Source organism: Spermophilus citellus, assembly GCF_964194105.1.
Source record: "Spermophilus citellus genome assembly, chromosome: 4".
Taxonomy (NCBI): domain Eukaryota; kingdom Metazoa; phylum Chordata; class Mammalia; order Rodentia; family Sciuridae; genus Spermophilus; species Spermophilus citellus.
The window spans coordinates 20,621,271-20,636,677 of NC_138185.1; the positions used below are offsets into that span (position 1 = coordinate 20,621,271).

Sequence of the window (15,407 nt, forward strand, 5' to 3'; positions counted from 1 at the left end):
AATTCGAATTCTCTGGTCTGCAGGCCTCGCCCAGCCCGCTCTTCTCTGTCACCCCGAGCCTGTCACTCAGGCCTCTTCTGAAATGCTCTCGTGCCACAGGGATTTTGCTGTGCTGTTCCTGAGACTATCCCTCAGGTCTGTCACTAGTGAATGCTCCCGCTCTTTGAGTCTCAGCTTAAGCCCCCAGGGTGGTCCTCCTGGACCCCATTGGATCCCTCCGATTCATGCTTTTTTCCTCTCCCCCACTAGCCAGCGTGGTGACACTGACCGTCCATGACCCCGGCTACTCAGGAGGTTGAAGGAGGCCGAGGCAGGAGCATCTGGCCTGTGTACCCAGGCCCCTCCTTAGTTTCCTGGAGGAACCCCTCCCTGCTCCAGGAAGACGGGGTGGAGACACCATCCTGGGCTGCCACCCAGGGGTGGGCACAGAAACTATTCTAGCCAATCAGAATTTCCTCATTACCCTAGGCACAGAGATTGGGTCACAAGTGGACATGTGACCGAAGCAAGGCCAATGGGGGTGACCATTTTGGTGTCAGGAAAAAGTTCCGTCCTCGTGCTAGGACTGCTGCAGCTGAGCCCTTGTCCTGGCGTAGGGACCGCGACGTGGCACCACGCCTCGCTCACGAGACCCTGAGAGCCTCTTTCACCCAAGCGAGGTTGAGTTGAGTTTCTGTCACTTGTAATCAGTGCGGTCACGTCCTTGATGGGGAGGGCCAGTTTTTCCAGGGTGGGGCCCAGGGTTGTCCTACTGTGTCCCGCCGTCCCCTTGCCTGTCATTCACTGACCCCGACTCTCACAGTCGCCACTGCACCACCCTCTGCCCTCCATCCACCCAAGAGAGCCCCACTCTTTCCACCCAGCCTTCTGCAGCTTGGCGTTCATGCTGCTGTGCCCCCTGGGAAACAGATGGCAGAGGCAGAGATGTCCAAGGGATTAATGGGCCAAGGGCCATGATGGTGAAGGGGAGATGGGGCAGGAGAAAGGGAGAGCCACTGAACCCTGGTGCAGACCCGAGGTCTGTTAAAGGAGCCAGGAAAGGAGGAAGATTGGGTGTAAAGAGCTGCAGACTGCAGCACAGCTCTGAGAGAATCTATCCAGAAGCCCAACAGGGAGCACTGGCAGAGGTTATTAGAAGAGTCCCACACTAAGATGACGTGGAACTCTTGAACTGTGTGGGTCCCCACCAAAACTCACATCAAGGCCTTCACCAGATTGAACTCTCCAGCTTACAGAATCTTGAGTTGAATAAAACTCTTTTTTTCTCTATAAATTACTTGGTCTCAGGTATTCTATTATAGCAACAGAAAATGGACTAAGACCCTTCCTTATTCACAGTGCCTGATAGGGGCTGCCCAGGAAGCATGCAGCCGTGGCTCAAGTACTGACGCATATCCTGATGGCATCCATGTATCATGGATCCTGTCTTAAAGAGGGCTCTCCATGACTGACATACTGCCTTAGGACCTACTTATTATTACAAGCAGGCTCTGCTTTAGAGCCTGTATCTTCTTCAATGCCAGTCTGCCTTATACATCTTAGACCTCTGATGACACGTAAACATGGAATCCATGAGAAACCATATTGGTTGGCAGCAGCTGTCTGTGCTCTGTGTTGAGGAGGATTCTGAAGTTGCTTCTGGGTTCAACAGGAAGTTCCATGATTGATTCTTGATGTCTCCGTGGGTAGGTGAAGGTAAGTGTATACATGTGTACCAAGTAGTTGGCATCCTTACAGTAGAAACATACATATTTATTGAATAAGTGAATGTATCCAATAATAGTCTGTTTAAATTAGGCAGCTCCCTTCTCCCAAATAAGCCCAACCTCTGGTGAGGTTGTCCTTGAACCTGGCCCTGGGAATCCCAAAATCATAGGTAGAACTGCCATTTGCTGAGGATCTATTTTTCCTGGCACTATTTTAAGCTCTTTCAATGCATTATCTCACGGGATTCTCAGTCTCTTCCTGAGGAGAGAGTATAACTTCCAAGGCTGAGGAAATTCTAGCTCCAAGAAGGGAGGGATCTACCCAGGACCACCCAGAAAATCAGCTGCAGAGACCACCTCCACATCCTTTCTCCATTTTCTCCACTCTACCCTCTGTCAAACAAGTGATGAATTTTGTTATTTCTCAAAATCTAGTGTAGCAATCGGAGCATGATTCAGTTATTCATTTGCCAATGAGAGAGGAAGTGAATGCTTGAATGGTCCTTGGAAAATTCTCTGGAAAGTCCCTGAGAGATGAACTAAGCCCAGTCCCACAGTGGAACCTGCATATTGGAGGCTGATTTCCCAACCATCGATCCCTAAACATAAACAAACACTATTTCATGTCCTGCATATTAAATCTGCCAGGTACCAGGTGCAGGGCAAAGCAAGTTACATTCACCAACTTATTTAATCCCCCACCACAGTCCCCATGAGGAAGTCTCATTCTGTTTGTTCCTATTCTTTCCAAAGGATGAATCTGAGATACAGACAGCTTAGCCTCCTCGAGTTCACACACACCATGGGTCCGAACCACACAGGTATGTGTGTGTGTGTGTGTGTGTGTGTGTGTGCGTGTGAATGTGTGTGTGTGTCTGTGTGTGTGTGTGTGTTTGCAGTGTGGGTTGCATGTGAAATTGTATCATGTCGGTAGAGGATATTTTTGGAAGAACATGCATGTGCATAAGGGTATGAAGGGTGTTGGGGTCCAGGGGGTGGACAGGCCTGGCGCTCGTTGTTTATAAACTATCTCATGTCCATTCCTCCTCCTTATTCAATCTAATTCTCTCTTGGGTGACCAGCTATTGCTGGCATGTGCAGTCTTAGTAGGGCCCTGAACACATGACCCTGTTAGAATCTCTCTTTTCAGGGTTTGAATGTAGCAAGCAGTGGCCCAAGGCAGGGAGAAAGCTTGGGATTCATTCAGGTCCCACAGCCACCCAGAGAACAACAGACTCTCTAGAATTGCATGGTGTTGTCCAGTTCTGAAATCCACAGTTTCCTCTTTATCTGGTGATGGACAGTCTCTTCTTCAGCTCTTCAGCTCTACAAATGAGGACAATAATTGAATCTAAACTCGTGACTCATCCATGTAGAAGAGTATCTGCAAGTTCTTTGGGAGAAGTTCTGTCTTGGAGCGTTTGTCTGTCTTGGCGCGATTCCATCGGTCTCTGGGGTTTCCGGTTTGTTCCTGTAGACTCACGGCCCCTGGAGCATCCTGTTTGTCCCTGTGCCTTCCAGAGGGTGGACCCCCAGCCTTCTCACTGATTCTGTGAGCACCTGATACCTTTCCAATCCACACTTTCTCTACTTAACTAAGTTAGAATCTGTTTCTGTTGCCTGCAAACCCAGAATACTGGCTGTTATGTTAATTCTGTCTCACTGCAGCCTGCAACTCTAAATCCTCCAAACTACTACACCCCCACCCCCAACTCCTGCCGAATTCTGCACCAGACACTAAGTCTCTCTCCTGAACACTAGTGATACCAAAACCCAACCCAACCCAACTCTCCTGTGGGTTGTAGAGGGGTTTGTCATTGCTTAATAAACATCATCAAGGGATCCTCAAGGGCAGTGTGGTGTAGTTAACTGTGGGGGGATTTTTAGTCTCAAATGAATGATGAGCAAACGAAGGTCCAAGGGATGTGAAGGAACTTGCCAAAAGTTACGTGGCAAGATGGGGTGGCTCCTAGCTCAGGTTCCCTTTGCTAAAACATTGTTCACCTATGGGGGTGAGAGTTGGGCCATGGATAAATCTTGGGCTTTGGACGTAACCCTTACTACCATGTTTCTCCTTTTTTCAGTTCTTCACTCAGCCCCAATTTCTTTCACCTTAATGCTACTCAGGACCTTTGTACATGTTGTTCCCACAGCCTAGAGCTCTGTTTCTCTACCCAGTCTACCACCCCACATGCTGTTTTCTGAATTCCTCCCTCTCAGAACAAGGCATCTCATTCCCCTTCTAGATCATCAGTCCTAGGTGATCCCTCCACAGTTCCTAATGCCAACATTCATGTCTTTCCTGCTCAGTAGTCACCTCACTGAGTTATTTTTTCTGCTTATCTGTGTTTTACCTGTCTTGCCCACTAGATCCTATATTACCTGAGAAGAGAGACTCTGTCTTGTTCTGACCCAGTGCGTGGCACTGCATTTGATAAATAAATGGATGAATCCCTGAGTCCTCCAACCAGAAATAACTTTGGGCATTTTCTTAGTCCATTTGGATTCCTATAACAAAATGCCTTAGACTGGTGACTTCTAAGCAACAGAAATTTATTTTTCTCAGTTCTGGAGCCTGGGAAGCCCAAGATCAAGGCACAGGAAGTTTGGGTGTCTGGTGGGGGACCTGTGTTCCACTTCACAGAATGTGCTTTCCAGTTGTGTCCTTAAATGGTAGAGGAGTTAGGCAGCTCTCTGGGGTCCCACCACCACCACCACCACCACCACCACCACCATCAGGTACTGGGGACTGAACCCAGTGTGCCCTACTACTGAGCTACATCCCCAGCCTTTTCTCTTTTGAGACAAGGTCTCACTCAGTTGTCCAAGCTGGTCTTAAACTTGTGATCCTACTGCCCTTGCCACATCATCAGGCTGAGGACACATCCCTTTGAAGAGGGCTGTGCCCTGGTCATCTAATCACCCAGTGCATTTAGCTTTCACACCACAGAAACCATCACCTAGTTGCTCATTCTCTCTCCTGTAGGAACAATGGCCCCAAGTCAGAACATGGCACTTTCAAACAGACATCATCATCTCAAAGTCCTGAACTGGGCAGTCTAGATGAGCAGAGGAGTTCACAGAGGAACCCCCTTAGGGCAGAAGCCCATGGCTTCAATCCAATTTAAGAGGTGGGTCCTGAGTGGCCATGGGGCTGCGACCCCAGCTTCCTGGGAGGCCGAGGCAGGAGGATCGAAAGTTCCAGGCCAGGCTGGGGGACTTAGCAAGACCCTGTCTCAAAACTAAAATTCTGAAAAAGGGCTGGGGCGACGTTCCGTGGAGGAGTGCTCGCCTGGCTCTGCGAGGCCCTGGGGTCCAACCCCGACTTGGAGAGGGAAGAAAACCACCATCACCATCACCATCACCATCACCATCACCGCCACCGCCACCCCCACGCCCCCTCCCCTTTGCACAGCTGGAGAGACCGAGGCTCCTGTGACTGCTGGACGCGGAGGAGGGGACGCTGGCCGGCTCGCCTCTGCCGGGGACTACTTGGGCGGGCGCCATGGGGAGCGGGCGGAGCGGCTCCAGTTCTCTTGGCAGCCGGTGCGCGAGGGGCGGGCGGGGCGCCTGGTTCTCATCACGGCGGCGGCGGGCGGGGGGCGAGGCGCCGGCACAAAGGGGCCGCTGTCCCGCCCGCCCGCCGCTCGGACCTCGGCCCGCGCCCGCCCCGCCCCTGCGCCGCCCTCGCTCTCGGTCCCCGGCTCCGCGCGGCTCTCCCGCCCCGGCCGCTGTCCCTGGCCCGGATCAGCTCTCGCAGATGGAGCTGGGGTCAGCGCCCCGGGCCGGCCAGTCCCGCTGTCCCCGGGGCTAGGCCTGGCGGCTGCACGGGAGGACCACACCCCCGACCCACAGACCCGAGCGCAGGAGAGGAGCCGAGAGGAGCGAGGAGCGCCCCGTCCCGTCACCATGGTAACGCTGCCCAGGCTGGACCACCCCACTTGCTCCTTTCTCCCCTAACCCCCGGGCCCCTGGGCGGTGCCACGACCCTTACAGACAACCCTCGGTGCCTGGCCAGGAGTCCACGCCTGACCGCCCCAACCCCAGCGCGGGTGGGGTCTTAGGGGTTGCAGAGTCCTTTGCTTGGCCAAGTTCTCCCTGGGCCTCTCCAGGCTTGAGATGGATGGACTAAGGGACGATGTGTTAACTTTCCTATTGTCCCAACCCAGAGTCAAGGGCTAAAGTTGAACCCTAGCTCGCGGGGCCTCCGACAAAGCTTGGGGTGGTTTTGCATTTTAGATGTGGGGCAGATGGTCAGCTAGGTACGATTCCATCGTGGGGTTTGGGTGGAGAGGGGCCCAGCAAAGCAGGGCAGGGAGGACTCATGGTGCAGTGGTGCAGAGGGCAAAAGGGACTGCTTCCCCAAACTCAGAATGGGTCTGCTGTTTTAGACCCAGGGCTGGAAAGTCTGATGTCCTGATATGGGGTGCTCTGGGAGGAATGGGGGAGGGTTACCTGAGGGGGGGGGGCAGAGGAAGGGCAATACCTCCACACCTGGGCCTTCCAGACTGGCACCTCCAGAAGGCTGGGACACTCTGGGAGAGTTGTGTATGTGTGTTGGTGCCAGAATCTGGACACGGAAAATGAAAGAAAATACTGTTTTCAAAGACTCCCAGCTCAGCTCCAGACAGGCCCAGGAGCCCCGGGCAGATTCACAGGAACCATTTTCTTAATCAGGGGATTTGGAAAGCGGCTGTGAAGACAGACCAGGGCTTTAACTCCTGGACTGCGATCCATCAGGCTGAGTTTGTGTGGGTTTTCATTCATGTGCACACCCACACAGAGGAATTCTGCACAGAAGTGGGTTCACACACACACGCACACACACACAAACACACACACGCACACACATGCACTCACGGAGCACACCCAACACACTCCCATTGACTCACACAGCTCCACACATGTGCCTCCTCATATAAGCAACCCTTGTCCACCTGCTCTCCCATGCTGCCAAAATGTGGGCATATACCTGCAAAACCAGGTGCCTAAATCACACCAGCAGGACACACTGCCATACATTGCCCTTGGAGCTATTCGAAAATAACCATTACAAACTAGTTGTTATTTACCTCTCCCTACAGGCAAGACCTTCCACTATGTATGTGGGAGTTCATGTCATACCAATGTCATTCACACCAATGTGTGTGTGTGTGTGTGTGTGTGTGTGTATGTGTGCATGTGTGTGTGTGCACACGTGTGCAACTGGAGATTGAACCCAGGGGTGCTCTACCACTGAGCTACATCCCCAACCCTTTTTATTCTTTATTCTGAGACAGGGTCTCACTGAGTTGCCCACACTGACCTTGAACTTGCCATCCTTCTGCCTTACCTCCTGAGTCACTGGGGTTACAGGAATGTGCTGCTATGCTGGGCTTTACACCAACTCTTAGGAGTAGTAGATCGCTGATATCTCTACCCCACAGGCGGGGGCCTTTGCTCTGGGAGCTTAGGTGACTATCCAAAGTCACTCCACCAGGAAGTGCAAGTCAGGGCAGGCTGAATTCTAAACCTGCATCCAGCTGTACTGCCACCTCAAGCCACACCTGCACAAGGGGTGTTTGCCCACGTCTCCTGGCTGGACCTAATCTAGTTATTAGTTTTAGAATCCAGACACCCCTCACCAAACCCCAGATACTTAGATTAAGGGTCAGTCACTGGGCTGGGCCTCTCAAAGACTCAACATCTCTTTCTCCATTGGGTACAATGGGCAGATTTTCCTACCTTTCTGTCTTTATATATTAAAGATTATAATCTGTCCATTTTTCTGGCCTTACCTACCCACTCCAGCCACTCAGGCCTTGGTTTAGAAGCTCTTATGGTTTATGCTTCCTTCTGTCCCAGGGCCTTTATACATACTGTACCTCCTGGGAGAAGAAGCACATTTACCTAAGGAATACTTATTCATCCCAGAAATCTCCACCCAAGTATCATCTTAGCAAAGATGGCCCTTGCTCTAGCCTGCCAGAGACTCCTCCCTCATGGCCTCCATTACAGTAGTAATTTTTGTGGAATCTTTGATTAATGATTGTCCAGTGTTCAGGGACAGCTCAGTGTTGGAGATTCTTACAGTAAAGGGGTTTAGGGCTTATCCATTTCCACACTTCCCAAATTTCAGTATCTATGGAAAAAACTTATGAATCCACTTATCTGACCAAATATTGTAAAAGTTGCATGTGATGGCACACACCTGTAATCCCAGTGGCTTGGGAGGCTGAGGCAGGAGGATCATGAGTTCAAAGCCAGCCTCAGCAACCTAGCAAGGCCATAGCAACTCAGTGAGACTCAAATTAAATACAAAAAAGGGCTGGGCATGTGGCTCAGTGGTCAAGGGCCCCTGAATTCAATGTCTGGTACAAAAAATGTTTATATATATAAAATAAATAAATAAAAAGTAACTGTAAAAATCTATGCAATGAGGGCAGATCTGTGTTAGTCAGTTCTGGCTGGATGAGGCTGACTGTGGACCCTTCCTCGCCTGAGGACTGGTTTCATCTGCTAAGGGGAGTAATGATGAGGTGTCTGAGAGGTCTACCAGACACCTGACGAGGCTCTCTCCTGGGTGTCGACAGGAGGCCTGGAGAGGGGAGGAGTAGGTTTCTTGCTGTGATTTCACATCAAGTCTGAGTCCTCCCAAGATGGTCTTGTGGGCCACCTGCAATTCCATCCCACACTTTGAGAAAAGCTGCTCAAATCCAGTTCAATTCACTCCACATTGCCAAGGAACCTACTACGTGGTGGTCCCCACCCAGCCCCTATTTGGACTAGGCCCTTGCGGCCTCAAGGTCCCCAGGGAGTGCAGGCCTGTTCACTAAGGGTCCTGAGCTGTCTGATGGGTGGTGGGAGGCCCCTCTTCCTGGAACCACGTGTGTCCTGGAAGGCTCAAGAGAAGTAACGCAGACCACTGGGCTCTGAAGTATAGAAAGGAGCTTGCCCAGTCCAGGGAGGGGTGCAGGGTGAAGGGAGGCAGGGCCGCATCCAGGCAGCCCTTCCTTAGTTGGGGTCCCCACCTTGGATTCTAGCAGGGAGATTTTAGGTGGCACTTGGGTGACCATTTTTTATTTTACAGCTTTTCATCTTAATGAGCGTTAGGGGGTTTTTAAATAGCAGAAACACATGACAATCAATAAAAATAAATTCAAGTTGCAAACGAATAGACAAAAAGAAAAATACTAAGCAAATCATCATAAATCTCTATCAAGCAAATAATAAATTAGGATATGCAAGAAAACCTCTTGTGTGCGGCCCATTGATGACTGGAAAGCCCTGGCTAGAGCATGCAGTGTGTCTAGAAGAAGTAGGACAGGAATGCTGGGAGCTGACTGGTGACTCCAAGCACCAGTCCAAACTGGATCTCTATATGAGAAAGGCCACTACGGGGGGCAGAGGGGAACCTGGACTGGTTCTCAGTTTTATACCCAGCTCTGCCATTTATTAGCAGGAAAGTTGTGGCCATAGTTTTTCAACCTGTGAAATGGGAACAAAACATCTGGCCCATAGAATTATTAGGATGGTAAAATACAATGATCATGGGAATTGCTTGGCACAGGCCTGGCTCCAGAGACTCACTTCTGTAAGAAGCAGCACCCACTGCAATTATTGTTATGTGGCTTGGATGGGAGATGGCGCACCCCAGGGCAGAGGCAAACGGGAGAGGGAGAGAAAGGAACGGATACAAGAGTAAGGCTCAAGGCAGGCGCCGTGGCGCACGCCTGTAATCCTGGTGGCTCAGGAGGCTGAGGCAGGAGGATGGAGAGTTCAAAGCCAGCCTCAGCAAAAGTGAGGGGCTAAGCAACTCAGTGAGACCCTGTCTCTAAATAAAATACAAAACAGGGCTGGGGATGTGGCTCAGTGGTGGAGTGCCCCTGAGTTCAATTCCCGATAACCGCCCCCCCTCAAAAAAAAAAAAAAAAAAAAAAAACAAAACTAAGGCTCGGAGACGAGAAGTGACTTGCTGGAAGTTACTCAGGCGATACCCAGTAGAGCTGGACTTGAACGTGGGTCTTCTGGGGCCGGCTCACTTCTTGGTTCACTGTGTCTGGGCTGTTTATTCAGTTTTGAAAGTCTTTTGTTGTTGTTGTTGTTTTAAATAAAGAGCCAATTCTCTCTCATATCTCCGCCCCCACACACAAATAAAAAAAGGGCTTAGTGCAGGGAAGTGAGCAGAAATGCTGGATTCAGCACCCCAGCCTGGGCCAGTTCACGAGGAGTGTCCCGGGTAGTTGAGTCCAAAGGTCACAACCCGATACCTGCTGGGATGCACCTGGCTCACAGATGGGTTTGGAGAGGTTTGACCAAAAGATCTGTAATCCAGGCACAGAGGCCACAGCCATGAGTGGCTGATGCGATGAAATGGGTGTTGCCCCAGGCCCCATGGCTCCCTATTGCTTCCCTGATGGGGACAGTGACCGTCAGGGGCTGGAGGGGTTGCTTTCTCGACTTAGACCACTTCTGTCTTCCATATCACCTGGTGGTTCCCTGAAGGCCTATGAGTCTGTGGCTACTGGTTTAGGTCTCCCTGGATCCGAGGCAGAAAGACACACCTTTGGAAGTTTTCTCAGCAGCTAAGGTCAACTGGTCCCATTGAGAAACCACCTCCTGGCTCCAGACCTTCCTGAACCCGATTTCGCTTTGAATTCTAGCATGTTCCTAGCAGAAGAAGGGTCCTTGGAGACTGATATGCTCAGTGCTTCCCTTTTATGGGGGGTGGGGAGGGGAACTGAGGTCCAGTTCACTGGCCAGTCGGGGGCAGAACCTCCCCTTCCCCAGGCATCTCTGCCCAGGTGGAAGGCAGCCCTGGGGCTCCTCCCACCCACCTCAGCTCTTCTCATATGAGGTGATGCTGAATCCTTCGCCTGTTGGACTAAATGGATAAACTGGACCTTTAAGAAAAGTTCAGCCCACGTCTCTGAAGGCCCAACTAACAACATCTGGAGAGACCATTTAAAAAAGGAGGGAGGCAGCCTTCCAAACACATGCAATCACACCCTCCCATCATAAAAGCTATAGGAGCTGATTATAGAACTTTTGAAAACGCAGCACACTAGGAAGAAAATTCAAATACTGCCCCTACCTGCCCTCCCCCCTCCCCCGCCCTCGGGGTAACTACAGTGAACACTTCATTGAATGCCCCTTGGACTTTTCCTAGGCTCACACACACTCTGAAGATCACACTGTATGAAAACTTTTCTTTAAAAAAAAAAGAAAAGTTTCAGCAGTATGTGGGGAAGGGGGTTTGGCCATGAAAGAGCCTCTTTGTGGGGTGGCGGAAATCTGTTGCGTATTGATCTGGATAATGGTTACAGAAGTCCATCTCTAGGTCCAAATGTATAGTCCTGTACATTTTTTATTTATTTGATTCATTTGATAAAAAAATAATACAACAGTAATAGAGGCTCATTACAAAAGACATGAAAATAGACATCTACGAACACAGCTGCTCCCTGCGCAGACACAGCGTCTGTAGTAGGTAGTTTTCTAGGTGTCCCAGCACAGACAAGGTGCCCACATCAGTAGGAACAATGGCCCCAAGTCAGAGCACATGTCAGCGTCTACTGGGGCACAGGTGGGCTCCTTCTCTGGCCTGGAGTGCCATGGTGGCAGGCGGGCGGCGGCAGCTTTGACTTAGCTCCTTGTTCAGCTTCTCTCCTGCCGGGAACAGTGAAGGGTCCTGCCAGGCTGCCTCTCTGGGAACTAATGGAAACAAGTCTATTAAATTTCATGGAAATCATTTTGAGGGCTCCACGTCTCCCCGACGTGTTTGGGTTCCTGTGGCCCCGGGGCTGGGCTGATTGGGATGGCGAGTGGCCAAGGCTCCCCTTTCCCTGTGCGATTCCCTGACAGCCGTGAGCCCCTGGGGTTCAGGCCTGGAGCAGGTAGCGTGCTGGCCAAGAACACCGAGTCCTGGGAACTTGGAAGGGGCTCCGCTTTGCTGGCTGCCCCTTAAATGGTTACAGTGTGTGGTGAGCAGAGCCAATTTGTCAAAGCCAAGGGCACCTCAGTCTGCCAGGCTCGCTCTTCCAGAAGTAAACAGTTTCCTGAGGCATGGTGGAGACAGGGAAGGACAGGGTGCTGGGCAGGCCACCCTTGGGCTGGTGCCTCCAGGCAGAACAAACAGCTGGAGGCGTCCGTCCATCTGTCCGGGATGGCGCTGCTCCCTGTGTGTGTCAGCCAGAGAAGGTGAGTTAGGGCCTGGCACAGGGGGTGCCTGGAGCCTGCTGTTGTCCCTGGGGTGACAGTAGAGGACTCAGGAAGGCACAGGAAAGGAACTTGGACCTCAGCTTCGTCTGGCAGGCTGAATCAGCATCAATTACAATGAAAACATGAACTGCAGCAGTCCCCGCTCTTTCCCAGAGAGCAGTTCCCATCAGGGCAGGGTGGAAGGCAGGATCCTGATTACACATGGGAAAACCGAGGCTCCAAGAGGGAGGAGAGTTTGGCCCGCTGTTTCCTAGTGGTTGAAGCACTGCAGTCAGCTACAGTGACGACCTCACGTAGGTCTCTGGCCAGAACTTAACAACCAGGAACCACGTGGTCAGACAATCCCTTCAGAGTTCTCTGATCTTCTGCAGACTTAGGAAGCCTTCCCCTGGCGATCAGATGTCTTTACCGCCTCCCTAATGTGCTGCAGTCTGGCTTTGGGAGAAAGGAAGAGTCTGGCCGAGCCTTTGGGAAGTGTCCAAAACAAGACAAACAGGCAGCCCAGCTCAATCTGCATGGGAGGAAAGAGGCCCAGAGAGGGTAGGGACCTACCCTGCACAGTGAGGTAGAAGCCAAGAGAGCCAAGGTCCCAGCCTAAACGATTGAGTGTGTGTGTTCACAGAGGGTAGATGTCACCCTTGACTTCCCATCCTTCCTCCTGCGGTCCTCAGGGTTGCGTGGGGTGACAAATGTCAGGGTTTAACCTTGCTTAGTGAGGGTTGGGAGAGTGGGAAGAAGGTACCTGCTGTTCTGCCACCCTGAAGATCCCTCTCTGCAGCTCACTGTGCAAATAGCTCCTGCTGGGCACGTGCCCTTTGTCACCAAGTCCCTGACAGCCAGGCATCCCTGAGAGCCCTCACCATGACAGTACCAGGTCCACCTTCCTTCAGAATGGCTGCGACATTCCTCTGTCCCCCCTTCTTCAAAGTCCCTCTTTTATTTCCTTGTATTCGGGGTCTTCATTTATAGAAAGGGCCCCTCTCCTAAATAAGCTCTATGCTGGGTTTTTATTTCCATCTCCCTTCGCACCTCAGCAATCGATGGACCAGAGTTTGTGGTCAGTCAGGGGCAACCAGCATGGCTTCCATTACACTATTTAAGAGTAGAAAATCGAAGCCCGCGGACCCACTTGCTGCAGATGGTTGACAGTCTCTGGCCTGTTTTACAAATGGAAAAAAAAAATGTGGTTCAGGGAAGACTATTTTCCTGCTTCCAAATTTGCTGAGCACCTATTTTGTGCCAGGCCCTGGATCAGGTATGGAGGACCCAGGGGTGAATCGGCGCCAGCGTGCACTGTGCTGGCTTTCTATTGCTGCTGTCACCAATGGTCACACCTGCAGGAGTTTAGAGCAGCACGACTTTATTAGCCCGCAGTCCTGCAGACCCCAAGTCTGACATGGGTCTTGCAGGCCTAAAACCACCGTGTGGGCAGGGCTGCATTCTTTCCTAAAGGCTCTAGGGGAGAATTCCTTTGCTTGCTCTTTACAGAGAGCTGCCCACATTCCCTGGCTCTTCCTGCCTGTTCAACGCCAGCTACTTGGCATCTCTCTGACCTTTTTGCTTCCACAGTCGCATTCCCTCTGTCTTCTGGACTATCCCCTCCCCCTCCTTTTTTTTTTTTTTTTTTTTTTTTTTTTTTTGGTACTGGGTATTGAACCTAGGGGCGCTTTTTACCACTTGGACCTTTTTATTTTTCATTCAAATCTGTCTCATTAAGTTGCTGACACTGGCCTTGAACTTGCAATCCTCCTGCCTCAGCCTCCAGAGTCACTGGGCTTAGAGGCATGTACCACCCCACCTGGCTCCTCTCCCCTTTTGCAAAGCCCTCTCAGTATCCTAGGCCCACTTGAGACTCCGGGAGACTCTCTGGGTTTTCTGGCCGGATGATCGGCAACCTTCATTCCATCTGCAACCTTAATCCCCTTTTGCCTGTTAAGTGACCCAGTCACAGATCCCAGGGGATAGGAGGTGGGCATCTTTGAGGGCTACTCTGCCTACTCTTAGGGATCCAGAAATCACAGTGGGAACTGCTATGATAGGGACACAGAGGAGGGGACACCTGACCCTTCTGGGGTCGAGGCAGGTACCAGATCAGAGACAAGGGCTGACCTGAGTCTTGGAGAATAAGGAGCTGGCCAGGTGAGGGGGCAATGGAAGAGGAAGGTGCTCGGGAGGAAGGAACAGCAAGGGCAAAGGCCTGAGGGGACAAGAGAGTACCCGTGCCATCGTGGTGAGGCATGGAGAGGCTGGGCCTGCACGGTGCCGGGTCCGGGAGCTGGACACGGGGCTGCACGCATCCTGAAGGCAATGAGGAGCCCTTGAGGAACGCTGAGCAGGGGGCTGACATGTGGGAAATGTCACTCTGGGTCCCTGGCGGAGGTCGCTGCAGGGAGGAGGGCCCGAGGCCAGCATCCAAAGTGAGATGATTCCTGGGAAGAGGTGATGGAGACCCAGCTCGGTCAAGGGCAGGGGACAGGCTGGTGGCAGGAGAGGGCAGCTCAACACGCGGGTTCTGGTCTCCTAGTCTGACGGGAATGTTGGGACGTCCCTGGGCAGGGAGGGGGTGGAGGAGGAGCATGTTTGGGAAGCTGTCCCTGAGTGGGGTGTGAGCCAGGGGGAGGGGATAGGAGTGGCCGGCAGCATTAGCAGGGGCCTGAGTCACGGAGACCTGGGAGGTCACAGGAAGTGCCCACTGCCCTTGTCGGGGTTGCTACCATTACTTTTTCATCCTCTCCTTCTGTCCCCCCAGGACCCTCCGTCCCTAGATGCCGCCATCCAGCACGCCTTGGCTGGCCTCTATCCCCCTTTTGAAGCCACAGCACCTACGGTCCTGGGTCAGGTGTTCCGGCTCCTGGACTCTGACTTCCGGGGAGACGGGTTGAGCTTCCTCTTGAATTTCCTGATCCCTGCCAAGCGCCTGTGTGAGCAAGTTCGCGAAGAAGCCTGTGTAAGTCGGGAGGGCGGTGGCGCCAGGGACAGTCTGTCCCAGAGGGCCAGGGGCTGGAGGGGAGCAGAAGCAGGTGGGCAGGGGGGTGTGTTGACTCATAGAAGAACTGAGGACATGGATGGTTTTCCACATATCATTGCTTGTCAGCTCCCAAGTGGAGCAGGAGGGCAGTTGGCCCTTATCCTCTGACATCTGGGAGTCAATTACAGTGCACTTCCACCAGCAGGAGGAACCGCTGCAGAGAGGCATCTGGGGATCCTGGTCCTTAGGAGCCTGCCTGGGGCCTGGCATCCTGGCCATCACCAGGCGGCTGCCTTGGCCAAAGTGGGGCACTTCCATGGAGATTACAGAGAATGCCTCATAGGTTTCCTGGAGTCCCTGAATTATTAGAATGTGCACTTTCAACTGTGGAAACCCCTCAAACATAGATCCCAGGAGGGCCTCTTCCATGGAAAAACAGAAAAAAAAATTAGGCAAAACTTATGGGCTACAAATGACAGAGTCCCCTCTCAGACCAGACCTGAGCTACCCTTGCAAACCCCTCAGTCTCTGCT

The 15,407-nt window shown here is 52.1% G+C and overlaps 1 protein-coding gene across 2 annotated transcripts in view; it reads left to right on the top strand.

Moving 5' to 3' along the window:
• Positions 1 to 5,051: 5,051 nt before the first annotated feature.
• The window catches only part of KIAA1755, a 36,685-nt gene continuing 26,329 nt past the window's right edge, over positions 5,052 to 15,407 (top strand). For both annotated transcript variants that reach the window (XM_081291641.1, XM_081291642.1), the window contains exons 1-2: positions 5,052 to 5,618; positions 14,656 to 14,853. In XM_081291641.1, the coding sequence (XP_081147767.1) occupies positions 5,616 to 5,618; positions 14,656 to 14,853 (201 nt within the window). In that variant the 5' untranslated portion in view covers positions 5,052 to 5,615. The remainder of the gene's footprint in view (positions 5,619 to 14,655; positions 14,854 to 15,407) is intronic.